Source organism: Scophthalmus maximus, chromosome 6 (assembly GCF_022379125.1).
Source record: "Scophthalmus maximus strain ysfricsl-2021 chromosome 6, ASM2237912v1, whole genome shotgun sequence".
NCBI classification, from domain to species: domain Eukaryota; kingdom Metazoa; phylum Chordata; class Actinopteri; order Pleuronectiformes; family Scophthalmidae; genus Scophthalmus; species Scophthalmus maximus.
In genome coordinates, this window is record NC_061520.1 from 15,417,613 (window position 1) to 15,440,684 (window position 23,072).

General features: G+C 39.5%; 2 protein-coding genes across 5 annotated transcripts; both read left to right on the forward strand.

Moving 5' to 3' along the window:
• Positions 1-447: 447 nt before the first annotated feature.
• On the forward strand, positions 448-1,918 carry gpr25 (G protein-coupled receptor 25). Its single transcript, XM_035632011.2, has one exon. It carries the CDS (start codon positions 486-488, stop codon positions 1,590-1,592), a length of 1,107 nt encoding a protein of 368 aa, XP_035487904.2. The 5' UTR covers positions 448-485; the 3' UTR covers positions 1,593-1,918.
• Positions 1,919-7,188: 5,270 nt separating this feature from the next.
• Positions 7,189-22,775, forward strand: inavab (innate immunity activator b). Of its 4 annotated transcripts, none has more exons than XM_035632002.2 (10): positions 7,189-7,264; positions 13,135-13,255; positions 16,106-16,239; positions 17,350-17,472; positions 17,608-17,839; positions 17,940-17,993; positions 18,283-18,580; positions 19,156-19,311; positions 19,484-20,186; positions 21,065-22,775. In XM_035632002.2, exons 2-10 carry the CDS (start codon positions 13,201-13,203, stop codon positions 21,155-21,157), a joined length of 1,848 nt encoding a protein of 615 aa, XP_035487895.1. In that variant the 5' UTR covers positions 7,189-7,264; positions 13,135-13,200; the 3' UTR covers positions 21,158-22,775. The 4 variants fall into 4 exon arrangements, with proteins under 4 accessions (XP_035487895.1, XP_035487896.1, XP_035487893.1 ...); XM_035632003.2 differs by having other exon boundaries at positions 7,193-7,485; positions 19,159-19,311; XM_035632000.2 differs by having other exon boundaries at positions 7,194-7,485.
• The last annotated feature ends 297 nt before the right edge of the window (positions 22,776-23,072 follow it).

Consider the following 23,072-nt stretch of genomic DNA (forward strand, 5'->3'; position numbering starts at 1 on the left):
GCATAATTTCTGTCTGCTGAGATATTTTGCATTTAAAGTCTATATGGGACTTCAAATATTATTTTCCAGTCCATATGCAAGACAAAACTACTAAATATATCTATAATACTCAAATATGATACTATGCTACTTACAAAACCTCACCCATAACCATTACCCACATACGTAAGTTACATGCTTAATGAAAAAGTGGGAGATTATATTAATATTATATATGTAGTTCAGATATATTATTATATATCATATAAGGATTCGAATTATGAGATTATTTCAAATCAGCGAATAAATATTCAGCCTTTCTGACTCACTTAAATCAATTAAAAAGTATATAAATAGGAACAGTCAAATGATCAAATCTTCTGGGGTTGAGAGGAAGAGAGCTGAAAAAACAAAACAGGATCTGTATTTTTCTCTGTGGGTTTCAGGCGTAGTATGAAGTAACAGCATTTAACCACCCGCAGCTGCAGTGCAGAGCCTCCCTCAATATGGACAGCTTCACTGATTATCCACTCTATGATTACTACAATTATAGCTTTGAAGATGGCAGTTTCTCTCTGGATTGTCCCAACTCTCACCTTCAAGGCTCCAACATCTTCCTCCCCATTGTGTATTGCCTCATATTTTTGACAGGCTTTTTGGGCAACCTCTTTGTAATCACAGTCATGGGCTGCAAAGGAAGGAGAGGTGGGCGACTGGTGGACACATTCATCCTCAACCTGGCCCTGGCCGACCTCATCTTCGTCCTCACACTGCCACTGTGGGCCATCTCTGCCAGCCGGGGCGGCCAATGGGACTTCGGGCCGGCTGGAGACCTGCTGTGCAAGCTGAGCAGCTACATCATTGCCGTGAACCGCTTTTCCAACATTTTCTTTCTTACCTGTATGAGTGTCGATCGCTACCTGGCCGTGGTGAGACTGCTGGACTCGAGGCACCTGAGGAGCAGTCGGTGCATCCGTTCCACCTGTGCAGCAGTCTGGTCCAGCTCCCTGGTTCTTGGCATCCCATCCCTGTTGTACCGAGGAGTGAAGCCCTCCGATGACGGCCTGTTCTGTGTGGAAAACAGCAGCTCAACTTTTTTTCTTGGCCTCAGCCTGACCATGACTGTCCTCACCTTTGTCTTGCCAGTGTTCATCATCGTGCTCTGCTATGGCACCATCCTCTCGCATCTCAACAGGCACTCTGTAGCTGCTGTAAATCCTCGAGCTGAAGCCCGCCGCAGACACTCTGTCAAGATGGTCCTCTCCATCATCGTGGCCTTTGTGGTGTCTTGGCTCCCCTTCAACATTTTCAAAGCCATTATAGTCGGCCTGCAGCTCTCCAATGTCGACCTGAGTTGTGATGCTCTGTCGTGGCAAAGAAACGGGCTCCTCATCTCATGCTGCCTGGCCTTCCTCAACAGCTGCGTCAATCCAGCCATCTACTTTTTCCTGGACAATCACTTCAGGCAATTGGCCGAGATCCTGTACAAGACCTGCACAGGGAAGCCACAGTTACAGCAGAGTCGCAACTCTTCTGCTTCTTTCACCAATGTGAAAGAAGTAGAGAGCTTTGGGACAAGTGGTGGGAGAACTCAGCTTCAGATGTTTGAGTAGATCTGTGAGAATGATATCTTATGATAAGCTGTTAACATAATCTTCTATAATTCTTAAAGTTCTGTGTGGCAGCTTGTTATGCTCATCTAAAAAAAAAGAGACGCTTTTGCATACTTAGACCTTGATGGGATGTTTGTTTTTTCACACAAAACTTAGTACAATAATTATAAGTTTCTTTTTTTTTTCAACAGTATTGAACGTTGTTTATAGCCTAGTGGATAAACCAAACCATATTGTACAGTAATAAAGTATGTGTATATATGCCCTAATACCATTTGTTTGTATGAAATCCAATAATACAATTGTATGAGTTGGTGCGTGAGTAATGTTTAATAATGCTATGATAAAGAAAGTTGCATTTTTAAAATAAACATTTAAAACATTTTTGTTGTTTCATCAGAACTTTATCCACTAAAATCAAACCTTTTTAATGATGATGTGTTGATATCATGATATGAAAATTAGAGAGCTGATAAATTTAATCTATTAAATACACTTATTATTGATATATATTTATCATTATTCAAATTAATTTAAAAGGGTATATAAGTGTTTTACTGAAACTCATAGTTGTAATTATAATACGCCGTTAAGTCATATTTGTGCAATCCAGAGATCCAGTGCAGGGACTTGTAGCATTTGTTGCAATTCCCTACTATCCAGCATTCATGTGTTAGTGTCCAGTTTGAAACAGTAATTATCGGTTTTAAAGCAATTTATCACAGTTTATGCAAAAAGGCCCAATATGATAGCGATATGTTTCAGTTTTGGTGTCATGATGATAACGCACCGAAATGAATGTCAGCACTGTGTGGTAAAAGCAAGATTATACAAGTTTATGGCTTTAAATGTTTTGTGTTGGTATAAGCTAGAATTAATTTGGAGACTGTATGTTGGTTCTCTAATGTAATGTAGGCACAGGACAAAGTTCCATTCACATTCAGAGGAAATAATGTGTTTTTCAAAAAAATCTGCATTCAACCATTTATACCTATTGAGGTGTTGAAATCTATCAAAAACACACACGCTGCTTCGCAAAAAATACCAATCATTTGAAAATACTGAATAACAATCACTCATTCTGTTTATCCGCATCTTGGCATTTCCAGACTGCACAGAGGACAATAAATAAACACATCATGCAGACTCATGTTAAACTCCACGAGAGGTGTGAAATGTCAGGTCATTTATTTATTTACTACTTTCACGTGTGAGCTTTTCAAATGAAAGCAAGAACCCAAGAAGAAAGACAAACGAGAGCATCACTTCAGAGAGACACTTAGGAGAGACACTGTGGCAACCTACAACCGAGCAAATTCAGATGACTGCAACAGGAAACAGTGCAGGAGGGTAGAGACATGAAAAGACCCACTGGCAGTAACGTTGGCTGAGGTTTATGTAAATGTCCAGCAATGACTCCCAGGTCACAACTTCCCACTTACAGCGAGACAAATGGGTAAACTCACTAATGTCAGCTCTGATCCGACATCTGTGACGTCTCCTGAGAGGAAGACTATGTGCAAAACGTTTGTATGTGCACAAGTATATGTTTTTTTCCCCCTGCTCTCTTAATAAGAGCTTGTTTGTTGTATAGTCATTCGGACAATCTTCTCAGAAATGAACTTAAGTGTTAGGTTGAAGTCAGCTACAGAATTTGAAAGTTCAAATGTTCACGCCTGCCCACTTGTTTTTCAGTTGTGTATGAATCTGGTTGTTTCAAAACTAGGTGCCAGGGTGAGTGTGCAAAGGCTCAGGAATTCCCCTGCTCCTAAATCAAAGTCATTTTAGGGGCATTGAGACCAGCTTTTCAACGTCTAGACCAATGTGTTTTTGAGTGCTTTGCATTTTGATGTCAATTTTTTTATAATGGAGGGAAAACGCACCAACGTCCACTGCCTAGCTGGCAGCAAAAAAAAACCACACACAACTGAGACATTTACTTCAAGTTGTAAAAAAACAAAAGAGTGTGTGGCTTTCCTTTTTGTATCTTTGAATTTTGACTGATTACATAACATTCAAGCACTTCAAAAATAACCTGTTCTATTCTATCTATTTTTTTCATAAATTACAGAATGACTTTTTGTGGTGATTGCACAGTTAAAGATATTGTGGATTGAAGTTCGCAAGCTTCTCGCACACACACACACACACACACACACACACACACACACGCACACACACACACGCACAGCGACAGCAGGGGAAGTGCAATGCCAGTCACTAGCTGCCCCGAAGTTTGGTGAATTACTCAAGGACACTTGCTCAAGGAGAGAGCAGTGACTGAACACAGAACACAGACAACTGACGCTGTTCATGTCTGTGAACTGAATGACAAGGAAATGTTTCACAGAGATTAAATGTGAATGTATGCCTGATGTTGGTTTTAACGAAACTTATTCATTTCTATATACAACAGTCACTGTTGTGTTGTGTTGTGTCCTGTGAGAAATATATTTTTCTCCAGTGTTCATGTGATGTTAAAGGTCAAGTGGATTAAATGGAACTGGAAAAAAAAGTTATGGTAGAGATGTTGGATGTGCATGGTTTGTGAATAGAGTCAAAGTACACAATATTTTATTGAATATGCTTATTAAAATAAAGTGACTGACTGTGTAATTTTAAATGATTTTGAAAATTATATATCTGATAATTGTTGGACACTTTCAATAAAGTTGATTACCATTTTTGAAGTTTATATTTTTTTCATGAAGAAATTCCTTACAATGTTATGATTACCCTCAACTTAGCTTGTTAATTTTATTTAATGCTGAAATTTACATTTTTACCAGAGAATAATATTTTATTAATTAATTTATTTTTGGGAAAGTAAAATTTGGATTCTCAAATTGAGCAAAGAAGTTATCAATGTATTGTCATTATTTAAGAAAAAAATCCTATGAGGATTGAAAGACAGTGTGACGTTGGCCGTCGTCAGTCTCTTAGTCTTATCAGACTGTTTCTGTTGCTGGTGAGATGACCAACATGCAAGGTTCTCACAGGACTGTTGCAACTCTTCTGTGAGCATCACGTTACAAAACCGATATTTCCACAACCGCATCAGTGGACCTGTGAACCTTCAATTTGTATAATGAGTATTATTAACTGTTTGGTGATAAAATTGATTAAAAAAAACACACACAATATACTCTCCCTGTAGTGATGTCTCATTTATATCCACCATTGCCCAACTTTTACTACAAATGCCTTGAATGTGGAAGAAAAAAGGAGCTCTGCACACTGGTGGTGCATTTGAACTTTTCCACTGCTGAACCACCAGCCTGTAGAGAGTTCACACATCATGCCAACAATGCAACTCTCAGATCAAATGATTGGCTGTGGGTTCCATTTCCTTAAATCTTAAAATCTACATGAGCCACACCTGATCTGTGCAAAGTCAGCTCAATAAAGTAGAAAAAAAGGTTAAAAAATTAAGACGTTTAAATCAGATGTTTCACTTGTGACTGTCCTGTGAACAAACCTGACATAATCACATTTGCATGTGTGGACTTCTTTTCTTTTTTCACAAAGCTTCAGTGTCTTACTCACTATAACAAATTCTCCTGTGCAGGATTAAAGAGTGACATGAAAAGGTCATGACTTGTACATGACATGATTCAGGGCATGTAGATGTCAAGAGGGGTCATGACTTGGGTTGCTGCTGAAACTTCCCCATCTGAAAATACTGTATATGCCACGAAGGTCCTTAACTGTTCTTTATATAACCAAAAACTGCCGTTAAAGAGTTGTTATAGGACCATGCTTTCAGATTTATACATTACAACTAAATATAAACGCTGAGGGAGATGTGATTGAATGATGTTGTTTGTGATAAGAGGCTCTTCAAGCTCAAGTACAAACTTTATTTACAATTAGACATCCTCAATCAGAAATTACATTGAAAGATATCTAACAGAAAAGTATACAACTTTAGAAACTGTTCAATGCATCATACGGTAATTATGAGCTGATTGTGATTTCAGTGCCATCAACATGAAGGGGAACATATTGTTACAGTAGTTTCTGGAAACATGATTTCATCACATAACTTCAAGAACAGTTATGTTCACTGGATGTGCTCTAAATGGAACAAGGAAATTATATGATAGCTGATAAATAAAAGCAGGTTCAACAGCAAAAGTTAGATGTTGACAAACCAGAGAAAAATACCTTTGTTGTGGCTGGAAATATTTTGCTTATTACAGATGACTCACATACAGAGTAAAAATGTTCTGTGTCTCACACTTAGAGAGCTTGTGATGATCAGTTTAATCATTTTACACAAACTGTCATTAAATGTGTTCACTGCTACAGCAAACTTGTCCATTTCAGAGAGTGGCTTTAGACAGTTTGTTTGTGATGCGAGTAATTCATCTTCTCTAATAACATTAGGCTCAAAGTCATGTCTTGAAAAAAGTCTGTATTAGACCTGTTTTACAGTGACATAATGGAAAGATGACTGACATTAGCTTGTCATACAGATGCTCTAATGAATATGGTGTTGTCATTTACACATATTACTAACATAAATATTGTGCAGGCTTCAAGATATTGTTTATTTATTTCTACATACATTCGACTTGTGGGACAAAATTGTGCTTAATTGATTTGGGATTATTATGGTTAAAGAATATTATGTAAGATTGAATTCTGCTCCGAGAAAATTTATGTTTTTGCTTTTGCAGGTAACATTACACTGTCGGATCCTTTGTTGTTTTAGTGAACCAGAGGGCTACAATTTTTTCAAAGTGAGCTACTTTTATGTCGTTTTTCATATTTCGTCTTTACCTACCAGTTCATTCGCAGCTCCAGCAGGTTTGAGACATACGGACTGACACCAACAATATACAGTAGACATTAAGGCCACATTTGATTGTACTTATGTAGCAAAAGAGGGTTTATGGTCATTTAATTCAACATACTGCATGTTTTGTTCCCTGGTGGCACCATAGGGTGGGACACATGTTGTAACGCACTGCTGCCCTCTAGTGGCTGAAATTAAAAGGATTCTGTGCTAATTCTGGCCTTCTTCCAAATCTGCTGTCCTCCTCGGTTATCACAGAAAAAAACATGGCAACGTTACATAAATATCCAAGTAAGTTATTTTGATTTAAAGTACTGCTAAATATGAGCAAACCGGCAAACAATCACTCCAGAGTCTAGACGTACCTGCATCCCTTCGGCCCTGAAGCGCTCACACGCACAGAGGTGGAGAAGTGGATGATGTATGCAGCGTTCACAAGCCCATGTTAAACTCGTAACTTCTACGACTGTAGTGGTAAATATGACTTGAACGCTTTTCAAGTGCCACTAAACGACAATAACTGCAAAGTGGATGGTCATTTTACGTGGCGACTGTTGTTTTTTTTTTTTAAATCTCAGTAATCACGTGGCACGTTGGCAGAAATCCTAAAAGGAAAGAGAACAGAGTGAGTAAACGCAAACTAAGACAGCGGTCTAAAGACATGAATCGATGGATTCTGTAAAAGGACAAATCGACCACTTTCACCGTGATGTTTGACTCGATTATCACGTTATCACGGGTGGGATTCGCGGTTACCACGCAAACACACGCTGTTGTTAGCGGGTGCATGTTTTCGACGGCACGTGAAGGCAGCACGGCACTGCCGAGGAGGGAGCCGCTCCAGCTAAAAGTTCCGTTTGGGCATGAAAACGTGAGTTTTAATGTGTGCGCTTCCTCTTGTACACTCGTTTAGAACACAGAGACACAACAGACGGGTTTAGTGTTTTGTCGTCTTCGGCTCCTTTCGTCAATGTAACGAGAGAGATAAAAAGAAAACAACAACTTCCATCTGAAATCTGGGAGAAGCCAATGGAGCTCAGATCGCATGGATGCAGATGAGGCACGATGCTAGCCAGCTAACTAGCCACCGAGGTAAGGGCTAAAGAGAAATGCTATCAAAGTTGTTTTTTTCCTTCTGACGCAGTTGGTCGGTTATTCAATGATACTTTGAAAACAAATAACTTTCAACCAGAGTGTGGACGGTTTGGGAAGAGCTTGGCACTAAAGTGTTTAAAGTTGTCTCAACTCTTGAAAGTTGAGGCCCAGCAGCTTCATGGAGGTGAGTGGGTGGAAGGGAGGAAGAAATACCACAACATTTCTCCACTGATGTATTCATCATCTAGAACGTCATCCATAACCCCTGAGAGGTTTGACCTGACATAGTCAAGTCACCTCTTGAAGTTGATCTCGCCCGTTGAACCATTTTGATTTCGTTTAAATCTACTAACATTAAGATAAGATATGATAAGATATGCCTTTATTCGTCCCACAATTGGGGAAATTGGGTCGTTAAGGCAGCACGGTGGACGGAATATAGAAGAAATAGCAGAATATACAAAGACATTTAAAGAAATTTTTAAAAAGCAGTATGCATGTACAAAATCTAAAAATATAAATACTATTTACAGAGCAGTAGCAATAGTTGCACACGGAGAATAAATAGAAATATTGCAGTTGGTTATTGCACTTTTGTATCAGTGAATTATTCTTTACAGTGGTTGAGTCCTTGTGCAAATCTACATATTTATTTCAAATTTGTGTGGAGATTGCGACGTTTCCAAAGATATTACTAGTATCAGGATTAATGTTAGAGACATTGGTTTGAAATTATGCAAAAAACAAACAAAACTTCTAGATTATTCCCAGTGGAGTAATCGGTGCAGCACTGAAAAATCTGTTTTTCCTCATTGGTAACATCTTAATGGCTTAGTTGAAGAGCTCAAACGTGCTGAAGCAGAATATGCAGACAGGAAGAATCGGATTTTTAAACTAAATAGGAGGAGTGTCGGGTACAAATGTGTCACTGTGTAATGATGTTGATGTGTTTAAGCTTGTTCACTCTCAACCACAGTCCAGGGCTTGGTTACAGTTTAGAATATAAACCCTGATTTCCATGGTGGTGCTCAAACCTATAATTCAGCACTCCACATCAGACTCGCCGCTTCTGCCTGCTTGCTCATTCGAGATACACGCACTATTCATTTCACGTCTTTATTATACTCAATTAGAGCCTTTAGCTGAAGCTTGAAGTCGTCCGCGGCCAGCGAGAAGGTGTGAGGGAGCAGGGTAGCTCCACGAGCTGCTTTGCTTGTCTTTTAAAGCCTCGGGATCTCAACTACACCAGTTCAACTTTATAGCACTTTATAATGCCAACGCCTTGATTTGAGCATCATTACAGCAAAATGACCCATTAGAACCTGGCAGAGGAAGCAAGTTGTAAAACACGGTGTGATCCCCTGGCAGCTGATGTCTGCCCGTGCTGGCAGCGGTAGTCTAGCTGTACACTTATAAAAAGGACTCAAGAATATTTAAAGAATTTGTGATGCCAGCTGTTGGGTGGCCTGCACAAAGCCCTCTCTCTCTCTGTCTCTCAGGGACTTTGTGTTTATGCACACTACCGGTGACATCCACCAACTGTCTCCTTGAACACCGGACGGGTGTTTGTGTTGACCAGGAGTTTTCAGTGTGATGTTGCTCAACTAGTCCTCACAAGCATAACACGTTTTACTGCAGAGGCATTGTAATGACAATATTGATTTTCAGATGTGTCTTGAGAGCATTTCTCATTTCACCCATTTCCCTCTTGTTGTCGTCTTAAGTGTTGGTTTCGCCTCTTGCAAGAACTTTCCCATGATCACAAGAGATTGCAAATCATCTGTGTGACTACACTTCCCTTATATCTGCTTTTGGTTATCAATCTGTTTGGTATGCAGCCTGTTTACACAAGGCGCTGCTGCTGCTGCTGTGGCTCTTTTATTCTCTTAACCTTACAGGTGCTGGTCAGTGGTAGATATTATTATCCCCTCAGATGTTTTCTTACAACTACACTCACTGTGCAGCTTTTTAGGAACACCAAGCCAATACTCACGCCGTCTATCACAAGATTCCAGCAATTAATCCTAACATGCTGAAGCACATTGTACTTGGTGGTGGAAACTTCCTGAAGTTTTCCACTTATAAATATGACTGGTATTTCACTGAAGGCTGCTAACTTACGCACCGACACTGATCTGTTGACAACCCTATTAATGGTTAATACCATAATGGAATTATGGAAACCAGATGTATTTGCCTTAAGAGTAACCCAACAATGAAATTATTATCTTAATTTTTCTAATTGTTCTGACGTTGATAAACTTATCTATTGATAGACTGATTGCTGCAGCTCTCCTCACGTCCACATGCACGCTATCTTTGACACAAGCCCAGTTTTGCTCACAATGTGAAGCCTAATAGCAGATGTTGCTGAATCCTGACCCATATATATTCTGCTTTTGTCCTGTAGCTTTCTTGGTGCCATGTCGTCTGAGGTCTGATTCTCGAGAGTCTGAGAATTGCTGGGCCTTTTTTTCAGAGTGTCTCTGAACCAGCATTCCTGGAAAGCCAAAATGAATATTGGGATTCAGAATGAATGTGAGCCATGCGGTTACAGAGCAGGTGCTGCCTCGGGGTCACTATAAATCATGACTATCCCACTTGCCATGTGTTTCCTTCCTTTTAGTTGAGGCAAAAATGGCAGACCACAAAAGGGTTTGGCATACTTGAAGTAGGTTACGAGTGGCGACATACTATAGACTCAGGCTTTAGGAAAAAACTACAGGAAAATCTAATTTACAAAATAGGTTCACAATTCACAAGTTCACAAGTTCACTATTGGTTGACCTTTTTTGAAAAGCAGTGAGATGGAAGTAGCCCTACACTGACCAGCACCAAGAGATGAACTGTCGCTGTAGTGATTTATGGTGGTCATTGTGAAAGAGGTGCAGTAGTCGACTTAAAGAGAGTCATTAACAGTTTGTTATCAAGTCACAGTGTCATCAGTGATGAGAGCTTGATGTTTGACTTTATATATTTATGTATAAATGTTGGATTTTTAACAAAATGTCCCTTAAACCTGCACCCAGACATTTCAAAGTGAAACCATGAATAAGACTCTCTTTATTGTTTGTTCTATAAAGTGTTACAAAAATGTCTTCAAGTTGCTTGTTTGGGGCCTCACATCTTTGTCACACTGTATCTTTTGTGTAGCCTTGTAATCATGTTGCCACCACCTATCTATTAGTAAACTGATAAGAGTGAAGTGAAGCATAATTTCTCAATCTCTCGGTCATTGTTGTTGACACAGTTAAAAAATCAGACAGGAGTGCTGAGTTATATGATATGAGTCGAGTGTACAGCTCCCTCTCCCGCTCCGTGTGTGTGTGTGTGTGTGTGTGTGTGTGTGTGTGTGTGTGTGTGTGTGTGTGTGTGTGTGTGTGTGTGTGTGTGTGTGTGTGTGTGTGTGTGTGTGTGTGTGTGTGTGTGTGTGTGTGTGTGTGTGTGTGTGTGTGTGTGTGTGTGTGTGTGTGTGTGTGTGTGTGTGTGTGTGTGTGTGAGGCCACTCCTCTTCAGCAGGGAACTCTTTTCTTAGTGGGCGAGTCTCAGCCCAGCTATTGCATTTTCATTGACGTTGGGAATTCTAAGGGGACGCTTCTCAGTCTCCAGGGTTCAGCGTTTTTTCCAAAGTTTCTCAAAGTAAGTAGATGATTCATGTGTGTGCCGCCTTTTTTTAAGATTTGTCTATTGGCTAGATTAATTTGGATTGGAATGAAGTGGTCTTAATAGCACTTTTATTAAGACCACCTCTAGAATTGGGACAACTCCTTAACTGCTCTTTGTATGTGTATATACATTTTTATTATTATATATTTTTTCTTATTCCCAGAGAAATGTCCATGCTTATTCATAGATGTATTTTCCTCCCAAAAAGTAAAAAAATATTTGATCAGAAACAGGATGTACATCTACTGTGCATCAAACTACATTAGTAGTTCTGTTTCCCTCCCTCTAACACGGGGGATGAGAGTCGGCAGGTTTTTCAGGGGATTTCAGTGATTGGCACACAATCATGCACAGGAGAGAAAATAAAAACGCATGCATTTGGACATCCCATTTTTTAAAGAACAGCATGTCATGTGTGTAATTCAGAGATGGATTTACTCGTCTCACATATTCAGTACTGCTTCAGATCATCATTTAAACTGGTTTTAGCTCAGAATCGGTTAGTTGATCAATTGATTGGTCGATCGACGGGACTCTGAAATGAATGGACGCTGACATCTACCACTGTTTGATTAATTGAATCATTCCAACCTTTCCAATATGTTCTATTTTTTTCTCCATGGGCTCTGGGAACATTTTGTAGATGATAAGTCCATTAATCAAAACGATTCATTCATGTATCAAATATGGAAATGATTGTTAGCTACAGCGGCTAGATCTACACACCGCCTGTAGTTTTATAATGTGTAGTTATACAATAAAATATCCTGTGGTTGAGTAGGATTGTATTGGAACAAGACAAATCAAAACGTAGCTTATGGTTAACGTCATTTTTAGCTGATTGGATTTGAGGTGACAGTTCTGCAACAACCTTTTTGTTTTTATGTGTTGTACATAAAATGATTTGCTTTAATTATGTAAACACAGCAGTTTACTGTGGGTGGTGTGACACAACCAGTCACAGTCATATGATGAGATGGAGGATGTGTCACGTTCATGTCATAGTCAGGATCATAATCCTCCTGCATGTCGCCCTGTAGTTCAAACAACATTGCGGTAGAATCTCCTCTTCTAGCTCTTGACTTTACCTCATCTGGTTGTTCCTCATTAACAGTAGCCAGGGAGAAGCTTTCTGTGACTAGCCGAGGATAACTTCCCTCTGTTCAGGAAAGGAACCAGTGCCACATTGCCGTATTCTCATAGTTAATAATCTAACCAACATGACTCACAGTTTTTGTTGAACACCGGCTGTATACGCGGCTGATGTGTCCTGAGCCACTTATCAGAAGGAGATAGTGGCGATCCTATGATGGCAGAGACTAATAAAACAAGCCATCACAGGAAACACACTAGACTTGGCAGCATGGGTGTGTATGTGTACTCTTGCTGAGGGAGACATGACTACACCTGATTGTGGTGTCACAATGGCGTGTCACACCTGAATCACTGAGGCAACGGGTCACAAGATGAGGTCATGGGCAGATTTGGAAAGCTTGTGCTAATGCTGTTTGAATTTAGATTCGCTTTTCTTTATAGCTTAATGAGTCATTGCTGGTAACCGTATTTTAGCGTTTCGTTCTTAAAGTTTTCTTCCCCCGTGACTGGACTCTCTGAGCTTAAACACTCAGCTGCTCAGAATCAGAATCAGTCCTAATTTGGTCTTTTGAAGCCTTGACAAGACAATCATGTTTGTTTTTTAATCAAATGTAATAAAATTAGTGTGGAATGTTAAATGTTGTTTACTTTAAATATTGTGGAAAGATTTGGTTTCTTTTGAATAATTTGCCTTTTGTGTGGATCTTAATAATACCACAAGATTCAGTTCATTTTAAAATGTTGGACTTTGTCACAAACAATCACAATAATTTTTATCAACGTAAAAGAAAATAACCTTTTCTTTTGTAAAATCCATGTAGATGCTCACTTGAAAACCCTAAACCTAAATAGTGAAGACTCCTAAACTGAAATCATATTTTACAGGACATGTTGAGCATCAACATCATCCCTGGCCTCCACTGAAGAACTACAGGAAGTTGATCTGCTGATATGGAAGTCAATGGAGAAGTCAGTGACACTGACAGCGGCATCATTCTTCATTCAGGTAAAACACCTTTATGTATGGCATTTTTTAAATATGTCATAGACATATTCAGTCTTAATGAATCCACATTCATGTTGTATTTTTTCATCATCCAATATCTTACCGCAACATAACTGAATTTTAAAATATTCCTCCAATCAGTAAAGAATAACATGATGGAGCAGACATGCACTAAACAACAAGTCAAATGGCATGTGATCACTGTGGCTCTCTGCTGCAGTATTTGGTGTTTGGATGTAAATGTTTAACATTAGTAAGCTACATGAGACTTGAAATTATTAGTTGAAAACAACCTGGGCTGATGATTTCCTGGTTGGTTGGTAAAATGTATCAATATTGGAATTCAGCACACACATTCGTCCATGACGTGATAATCTCATCACAGCACCTGCTTATCAAATGACCTCAAACAGAAGAGAAATGAGAATGTCAAAAGTAAAATCATAGATTAGTATTGTATATGACAAAAAGTGACTGTAACCTTCAGGCACTTGTGCAAACAAAACAGTATGTGACCTGAATAATCTGTTTACTGTCACAACTAATGATTTATTGACTCTTTTGAGCTCAGTTATCAGTCACATGACAGAGCTGTTATTCCTTCTAACTAACCAATATCTGCTCTAGTTTAGATGTTAATGTCTCTCTGCCAACGGCACTGCTTATATCTTATATCTAACTGTACCTGTAGATTTACAGCTAAATGAAAAAACTTTAAAAAAGTCAACCGCTAAATCCAGATCCTGTCCATAACAAAAAATGTTCTTATGACAGTGAAGTCACGCTGGTGCTCAACCCAATATTTAGCAAAATTACATCCTTTCAGTGCATAACACAGTCCCAGAGGTTCACATTGAGTGATTAGCAGAGATCTGTTATGTTCTCAATAAAAGGATCTAGATTCTTAAGTCAACTCAAATCCAAATACATCACATTTAATTCGGTTTAGGTTGTACGTAATTCCAGCCAGTTGCAAACAAGTGCAAGTTGTCAACTTTCTTAAAGGAAACAAGTTATCGACTTTGTTAAAGGAAACAAGTTGTCATGTGAAAACTCGGGCAGAGACTAACATGCATGTGGTCCGCTGTGACTTCAGCTGCCAGATTAGTGGCTGTTTCCTGCACCACATGACACACAATGTTAGTGGTTTGATTTGATTGCTTTCAAAATATTTTATTCCGGACAAAATTCACCACTTTTACCAGTTTAATATTTAAATGAGTTGGTGTACAGAATCAGTTAATCTGCAACAATTTAACATTTTTAATAGTCAGTCAACAGTTTTAAAAGTCCAAAGTTTATATGTTTTCTGCATCTCAGTTGTGAGTATTTGTATTTCGTAGCCTGAAATAATAATAATAAAGTGAATATTTTTTAGTTTTGCAAAGTTGGTCAGACAACATCACTCCCAGACACGTTAAGACATGCGCTAGCGACAGACGATACGACTCAGGGGTTTTGGCCTCGTGGTAAGTGCGTCCATCTCCCATGCCCGAGGCTGCGTGTTCGAGTGCAGTCAACTTATCAACGACAAACAATCTTTCTCCAAAATCGCTTATTGTCCCTTTAATTGCAACCTTACTAAGCATATTGTTTGCATTTTTATATCTTGGGATTGCCACAGTCAACTTCATGAAAGGCAAATATGGTCGTTTGCATTATTACCTCAGTCCCAATTGGTAACAGTGCCACAGAGTTAACTGGAAACTTGGGCATTCTTGGTTTTTCTTACACCCAGCAGTGTCTGCTCTTTAGCTATGGCCACTGACATTCCTTGTGTCTTAATTGAGCCACGTGACGTCTGCCCCATACAATGAGAAAGTGTCCATCTACAAAGAATGGGGGGATTGTCAGTGCAGGAAGAGGAATTCTGTGCTCTATTGTCGTGCTGTCACACTTCGTTCCTGTCGCACCTCCGAGGTTTGTCAGTACCTGCAGGGATCCTGTTAATAATCTCTGAAGCTATGTGGCACTCAGTGTATTTTTCCTGAAGCCACTCCCACAGCTCTGAGACTAATCTTAATGTCATTATTCACCAGGACAACAGACAGCACCAGTCGAACATTAAACCATTGTGTTGTGGCATCTGGTGTTAATCTGAACATAAAGAATGACGAGTTTAAAAGAAATACACAGGGTTCATGGTGCATGCTTACATTTTTAGAATAAGTATAGGAAATATAATGCAACAAAAACCCCAATTAAAATTGTAATAATGAACTGAAGCCCAGACTGAGTCAGAACCAAACTGTAGAGTGTGAATGATTTTTATTTTCTTCACCTCTGGCATTTCATAATGTGCACAACTCATTAATGGCCAAAGTGAAAATGGAACCAGTTGCTAGGAAAAAATCTAGTTGTAGCAGCATGAAAGGATGAACATGTATGGTGTGAAGGAATTTTGTTACAAGACCAAAAATATGTATTTATATCCTGGAAGTTTGAGTTTTTGTTTTGAATCTTCACAACATTTACAGGAGGATTTGCTTCAGTTTGAGGATATTCCTTTTCCCCTATTTTATGTTAGTGTAAATTAATGTGATAAACACTGTATATTATTACCTATTGAAATGGTAAAATGTATTGTATAAATTTAATAAGTCGGTTAACCAAAATAATATGATGATGCCATTAGTTGCAGTTCTAATTACATTTCCATGAGATTCCCTTTTAGAATGAAATGTGCAGTTGCATATTTTCTTTGGTTTTGCTGTAATGTTTTGACTTCAGAAAGTAATTTTCTAACTTTCATTTCCATCTAGTCAACGTCTCATGTGTTGAGTACTGAATAAAGCAATACTTTCACATTATTTCATATAAGTTTGTTTTTTTGCCCGTTACATGACGCAGGCTCTGACAGTCCAACGACGCATACGAAGGATGTGACCACACACACACGAGCCATGAAGCTCAAACACCAGGCTCTCCAAGACCGACTGGAGCTCTGCATTCTGGAGCTAAAGAAGCTCTGCATCCGTGAAGCTGTGAGTTATATTAATCTACTAAACAATAGGTCTACATAAATGTTATGTAATGTGCCTGACTGCCTGTCACATAATCATGATAATCTATGTTCATTATTATCCTAATGGAGTTTTTAACAGACCTAGTCAAAGTGAATCTGTTACAAGGAGCATTCACCAAATTGTGTTATATCTGCTTCAGCGTGGCCTTAATGTCACGGTGGTTATCAGTAGCAGCAGGTCGTCTAATGTAACCTCCTCTCCTTTGGGACATTATTAATTTGGCTTTTGCCAATAATCAGAAAACAAACATCATCCGTTTCCTGTCAGTTACATTTTGTAGTAAACTTTAAAAATATATCATAACTTTTGAAGGCGTATTCTTCTGGTTCAGTCAGCCAAACCAATTTCAAAAGTTCCCATAACAGCCTGGACTTGAATTAGGCATGAAACCGTTGTATCGTAAAGGCTCATTAAGTCATTTCAAAACTGGACACGTACTCAGGTGTTCGAGTATCACTGCCATACGTAGTTGCTCCAGGGTAAAATCCCAGGACTGATCATTCTTTCCTGTTGACACTGGGCTGGGCTCTCCTGTTGGGACATGCTGAGGTGAACTAATGGGAGACATGATGCGTCTCCCTTCCCTCAGTGACAAAAGAACAAGTAAGCTCATTGGCCACTCGTACATTGTTTTTACGTCTGTAAAGGCGACTGTGTAGCAGTGACGCAAAGTAAACCGGTGTTTAATGACTGTTCTTTTATGAGATCCGTAGCAGTGCGTTGTCAGTACTCTGAGTTTGGTTTGGATTGTCATTGATATGCGTTGCAGTGAGAAAGTGAGACTGAAAGAATGTGTTGTGAAAGGAAATCTCCCAGCATTGTGCAACAGATTCCCTGAACCTATACGCCTCAACATGTAAGGAGAGCAAAGATACTTGTACATCATCTCAAAACTGCTGCAGTTATGAATAAACTCTCAGAATATATGTGCATGTCTTGATTTGAACAAATAAACGGAAAGGATTTATGGTGAATTTTACCTTTATTTTGATGACCAGAAAAACATGATATTTATGTTCAAACATCTTTGTGGGCAGTTGGCTTTTAATCATTGTCTGTGTTGTTCAGGTGTTGACTGGACGGCTGTCAGATGATTACCCTCTGCTGCCTGGAGAGAAACCTCCACAGATTCGCAGACGCATCGGAGCTGCTTTTAAACTGGATGAGCAAAGCATCCTTCAGGGAACAGAGGTAGAAGAAGCATTTAGAGGCTGTTAATCACAGTAATATTATTTATTAAACAATGCAGAGAGCTCAAGGTTGTAGATTGTTTTCGAGCATCACACTGTTGTCTCTCTCTAACCCTCTGTCTCAACCGCTTTCTAGGAGTCAGAACTGAGTTTAGTGGATGCCGAGTTGGCACTTCAGATGAAAATATACGAGGCAGCGCGGAAGCTCTGCAAGGAGGATCACCTGAGTAAGGCTGTCAAAAAGAGTCGCTCGCAGCAGTGCAAGAGAGAGGAGAGGAAACTCAAACAGCTCCAAGACACGTCCTTTCAGCTGCGAATGAAGCACGGCCGATCATCACCACTCCCTGCTTTTAATATTACACAACTAGGTGAGAGACGGCCAGTCCTTAACTTTTCATAGGTTTGAAATGTGTCATTTTACATGACTCAAAATGTTTTGTCTGACTCTTGTCTGTGTTTGTTTTTCAGATCTGGGTACATCTGACGACAGCTCCCTGTCTGATTCTGTTGTGCAAGATGAAGGTAAGACGACCCTGTTCTTGTCTCTATCAGTGCAGGAGAAGTTTTGTTTGCAGGCCGGTGAAGATTAAAGCAAATTTTTCAGGTTTGAAAGCCGGGCCGCGTTCGTCACATGACCATTTAACCATATAACATGTGGCAATGTGAACAGAGTCCATCAAGTGTTGACCTTGAATACCTCATTGCTCAGTTTATGTTCATAAAAGAGAAAAGATTTGGAAAAAGTCATTGGAGGAGATGCATAGAGAGCAACACTGAATAATCATACTATACATTGTTTAATCTTTTCTAGAAGTGACAAGCCAGTCATCGCAGCCGTCCTCAGGACTCCCCTATCCAGTAGAGACGGATCCTCCGCAGCCTCCCACTGAGTCCTCACTGTTCACTGTAGACGGCTCCTGGATGTCTCCTTCTGTGGATCAGCTGCTGACCCCAAATCAGTCTCCCCACCCGAGCTTTGACTCTTCGTTGAGTTTAAATTCGAGCTCTGTGTACGACACTCCTCCCATCCAACACTCCCCCTGGACAGAGTCTAGCCTGGACCAGCCTTACCAGAAGAGCAAGAAGTCTCGCTCTTCCATCAAGACAAGGTAGCACTGGCCATCCATCATGACTCACTTCCTGTTCATCAAGTTTTAGAAAGCGTGCGATTATTTAGAAGATTAAGCAGGTGAAAACCGTAGGGCAATCTCTCTTTTTTTTTACTGTCATTGTTGCTGCCCGTTTCACTATGAAGATGTCAGTGTTTAAAGATGTGCAACACTGCCATCTGCTGTTTAACAGTCAGTGTGAAAAACGATAAATCTGTAGTAATTTAAAGTGACAGCCTCACACAGGACTGTAATTCAGGCTTTATTGTCCAGTAGTCGATTGCTGTATTAAAAACTCCAAACTGTGATAATGGGTAGTCTTCTTTGACAGTGTAATAGATCAGTGTTGTGTTCAATAACTAATGAGTTCAGAGTGCAGCATGTCAGAAGCAATACAAAAAGACTTTTTGTAAAATGTTAAAATCCTACATTCCTTAAATTAAAAAAATTGTTTAAGGTAGCTTTAGTTGTTGGAATTTCCACCATTGATGTCATCAAGAACAATGTCTGATTTATAAAAACACGAAAATATAGATATAATATACTGTTTTTAATTTGCCATTTTGTGTGTTCAGTAGTCCAGCCAAATCCGAACTTCTGCCACCGTTGGAGGCTTGCTTAGCACAATCTGCTCTGCCTCTGCAACTTTCCCATCTGAGGCTGAGCCGCGCCCAGTCGAGCAGTATGCCCTCCACACCAGAGATGCGTGTGCACAGACAACTCTCCCTCAGGTACCCCCCACATACACACACACACACACTTTTGAAAACATCATTATTTGAATCAGAATCAGAAATTTAGTAGCAGGTGCTTATGGAAAGAGAAAAAAAAATCAAGAGACTGTGAGATGGACATAAGCGTTGTTGATATAGTTGCTATATAAATTTGTTGTGATTTGCACAGGTTGTCCAACCCTGAATCTCAGTTTGAAAAGGACCGCGGCCGCACCCGAGGTCCAAGACGGCGACTGACGGAATATGCAGTGACTTTTCCAGAGACCCCTCCCCCTACGGTGACCTATGGAAGCCATGCTAGCTCTGAGGATGGGAACTCCGAACACTCGTTTACGTCTTACAACAGCTCCCCGTGTCAGGAGTTGCCCTGTGAATTACCCAAACAGTATCAGTCTGCATTCCCGTGCTCTAGCCCAGTTGGCAGCTATGGACCTCAAGCGTTCCCACACAGTGGCTTTTACCACAATTCCAGGCACCTGTCCAGCCCCTCTATTCACAAGGCATATTACAATGAAATGGTCTACTCACCTGATACGGACATGCCACGGAGCTATTACGCCCAGCAGGCTTCCTGTCCTCCCAACAGATATAACTATAGGTATAAAGACCCTGCTGTGCCCCACCAGAGGGCACAGAGGCCTTTACCTCCTGATATCCGACTCTCCCCCTCCCCAGCTCAATGGGACCACCCACATTACTGCTCCAGTGGTCTCCCACGGCAAGTTGTGAATGAACAACTTAAGTCGTGGCAATGGCGCAGTCAGCTGAAATCCCCCAGGTCCCGTTCCCTCGACCGCCAGGGAGCAGTCAGAGTGAAAAACATTCCAGTACGGGAGTCGCCCTGCTACCAAATTCAAAAGTACCACGAACAGGTAAGAGCGCTAATCTCAATCTATGTCTCACTGTCTGTCAGCAGATAGAGAACTCACTATTTGACAACCAAAGTTACTGCAATAAGGAGGGTTAAGTAACAGCTCACATCCATTGTCTGCCTCAAGCTGTCTGATAGAGTTAAACTGGCCCAGTCCCTTATTGGCAGTTGCCATAGCAACCAAGGTCATAGCACAAACCCAATGCATTTAGTAAAGGATATGATAAGATGAGCCTGCACTTAGCCTAACACACAATCTGTGTCTTAATTTGTCATGGCCAATTAGTTACACAAGGCTTCTCAAAGTAGGACGGGTACACAAAGTTATTTAAAAAGTTTAGGATTAGGAAACCAATCGAATCTGAATACATATATAGATGTGATGAGGGTCCATGAAGAAAAACACCATTTGGAAATGTAAGTGTGACGTGGGGTTAAACACCTGGAACGAATACTTATTTTTAGTGTCATCTCTGTTCTCATCGATGCACCGTGCTTCAATAACTCCTTGTGCTTAAGATCATCTGAATGTTCTCAGTGGTTAACATTTCTCTTAATTGCTTCAATTTGTTAAGACGTGTAAACACCTTTCCCTGTCTCCAGAATTTTTTTGAATAGAAGCTCCTCTCTAAAAAGTCATAGAGAAAATCCTGGAAGCAGCAGATTTGGGTTTCTGTTTGTTTATTTTTTCACAATAAATGAAACTGCTGAAAATACATAGATATGAATCTTACCACCAGTTCTTAATGTGACCATTTGCAGGTACATTCTCATATTACCAAATCAAATGTGTGTTACTACATTGAGACAGTTTTTTTTTTTTTTTTACTGATTGAGTCTTGATTCTAAACCTTCTTTTTCATGTTTTCTGACTTCAAGGTGATCCAAAGAAGGGCTCTCCAAAGAGGTGCAGATGACACTCAAGGACACTGGGTTGTAAATGATGGATCTCACTTCACAAGTGAAGTGTAAAGAGATTCAACTCAAATACCAAACTGTACATGTTCACTTAAAGGCTGCAAACACATAATTTCCCATAGACCAAGGCGAAGTAGTCAGAAAGTCCAGTTGGATTGACTGTTGATAAAGAATTACTTTCTACATGAAAGTATTTGGGCGCAACACAAACTACGGCCTCCAAATTTAGTATAAACTTTAATTCACACCTCTTTGACACACTCCTCTGATGTGGAGAACTACAGCGTATGTGTTGTTTTCATCATCGCCCCAGAGTTTCTGTGCTATTAAATACAGGGTTTTTTTGTCCATATGTTAGGCAATCACAGATGAAATGGTAATTGGCATCAAACTGGTTGGAGAAAGCACAACATTGTACACAGAAATAGCCACTAAATCTGCTCATTGTAGTTAGATTATGAGAAATATACTTAACTTTATTGTTAAACAGCAAGGTGTTCGCTTTTTGCAGTTTGTTAGTTTGGGAATAACGTGCTTTTTTCAACTAGTCTTATGAAGGAAATAAATCCATTGTAAAAAAATGATTTAAATGAGCAACTTGTCCCTTTTCAAGTATATTTTGTTTGTAATGTTACCTTGATTTTGTCACCATGTTAATGAACTTGAGCTGCTTTAATTTAACTCCCATGTTTGTCCTGTCATATGAACTTTTGGAGTCAAATTTGTTCTGTTTTTATACTTACACTTTTCTGTGGCTGTGCCAGTTAACTTGAATTTCTAACTGATTTAATCAATGAGTTGAAACTAGATATTAACTAAATCACACAAGATAGAAAGTAGCAAACTGAGACAAAAGCAGTGTCTTGATGCTTGGCAGCTAATGTGTCAAATATAAATTTGTCCTGAGCTTTATTTTAATATTTCTCAAAGTTTGAGACGGCAGATCACTATACACTCACCTTTTTGCTAGCATCAAATTTAACTTGAGTTTGAATGCTATTCAAAACACTGCCACTGTGTCTACATCTCTCTACCAAACAAGATTTTATTGTAGGTCATTTAAGAATTAGAGTTTATTACAAAAAATTCAGATTCAGCTAAACACTAGCTGTTTTCAGACATGAACTCTGGAAAATGTCCGGAAAATTTGGTCATGACATATGCTGTTCACATATGCAGATCGAGTCAGTTTCATTCACAACAGCAGGAGGTGTGGCACCTGGGGAAAACGCCCACTCGCTCGTCATGAATCTTCCTGAGATTTTCCTGCTGACAAATTGTGTTCTCTCATACAGCCACTGTACAGTCCGTACTTCAGTGCATGTCTGAAAGCAGCTACTGACTGGTCTCATTCACTGGTCTCACACTTTTTACGTGTATTAATTTATTGTGATTTGCACCATTGGAGTCATGGAATGTCAGACTTGAAATAATAGAAGACGTGAACCGGAGTTTGCAAGATCCAGCAGCTGAAAAGACTGTCTAGTTATATAGTATGAAAAAAAAAGACAGACCACAATCATGTTACCTTGTGTGCCGTGTGTATCTTTTTTTACTGTCTTATATTTATCAGTTAGCAGTAGCTTGAGGACCTAATAACGTGTTAGGTTGCTTTTTTAAAAATCTGTGAAAATGTTTTCCTGTGGAAATAAATAAAGAGTAATGTTGCAAATTGTAGAGTTTTATTTACTGTCATAGTTTTAGTGTCAGGGCCCTTTTATAGGCCTTTTTTTAATCAGACATTTTGAGATTTTCAAGTAGGAAAATTGTCAAAATGAATGACAGTCAAGTCCCATGTAGCTGTTGAGTTTGTGGTTACTGGTATTGGTCATGGTCATGACCTGCTGGAGGTTTTAACAGAACAGTCAACAATATATTTTTTTATTTACACCTGAGGTTTGTGTGCTTAAAACTTGATGTCAATCGTGTTTTCCAAACCATGAGATGATGTTTTGTTTTCGTCCACACA

What these genes read in the sequence shown, in the direction of transcription:
- gpr25 (XM_035632011.2), top strand. Translation starts at nt 486, where the DNA reads ATGGACAGCTTCACTGATTATCCACTCTATGATTACTACAATTATAGC.
- inavab (XM_035632002.2), top strand. Translation starts at nt 13,201, where the DNA reads ATGGAAGTCAATGGAGAAGTCAGTGACACTGACAGCGGCATCATTCTT. An exon ending in CACAGACAACTCTCCCTCAG is followed by an intron (nt 19,312 to 19,483) that starts GTACCCCCCACA and finishes TGATTTGCACAG; the next exon opens with GTTGTCCAACCCTGAATCTC. An exon ending in TTCAAAAGTACCACGAACAG is followed by an intron (nt 20,187 to 21,064) that starts GTAAGAGCGCTA and finishes TCTGACTTCAAG; the next exon opens with GTGATCCAAAGAAGGGCTCT.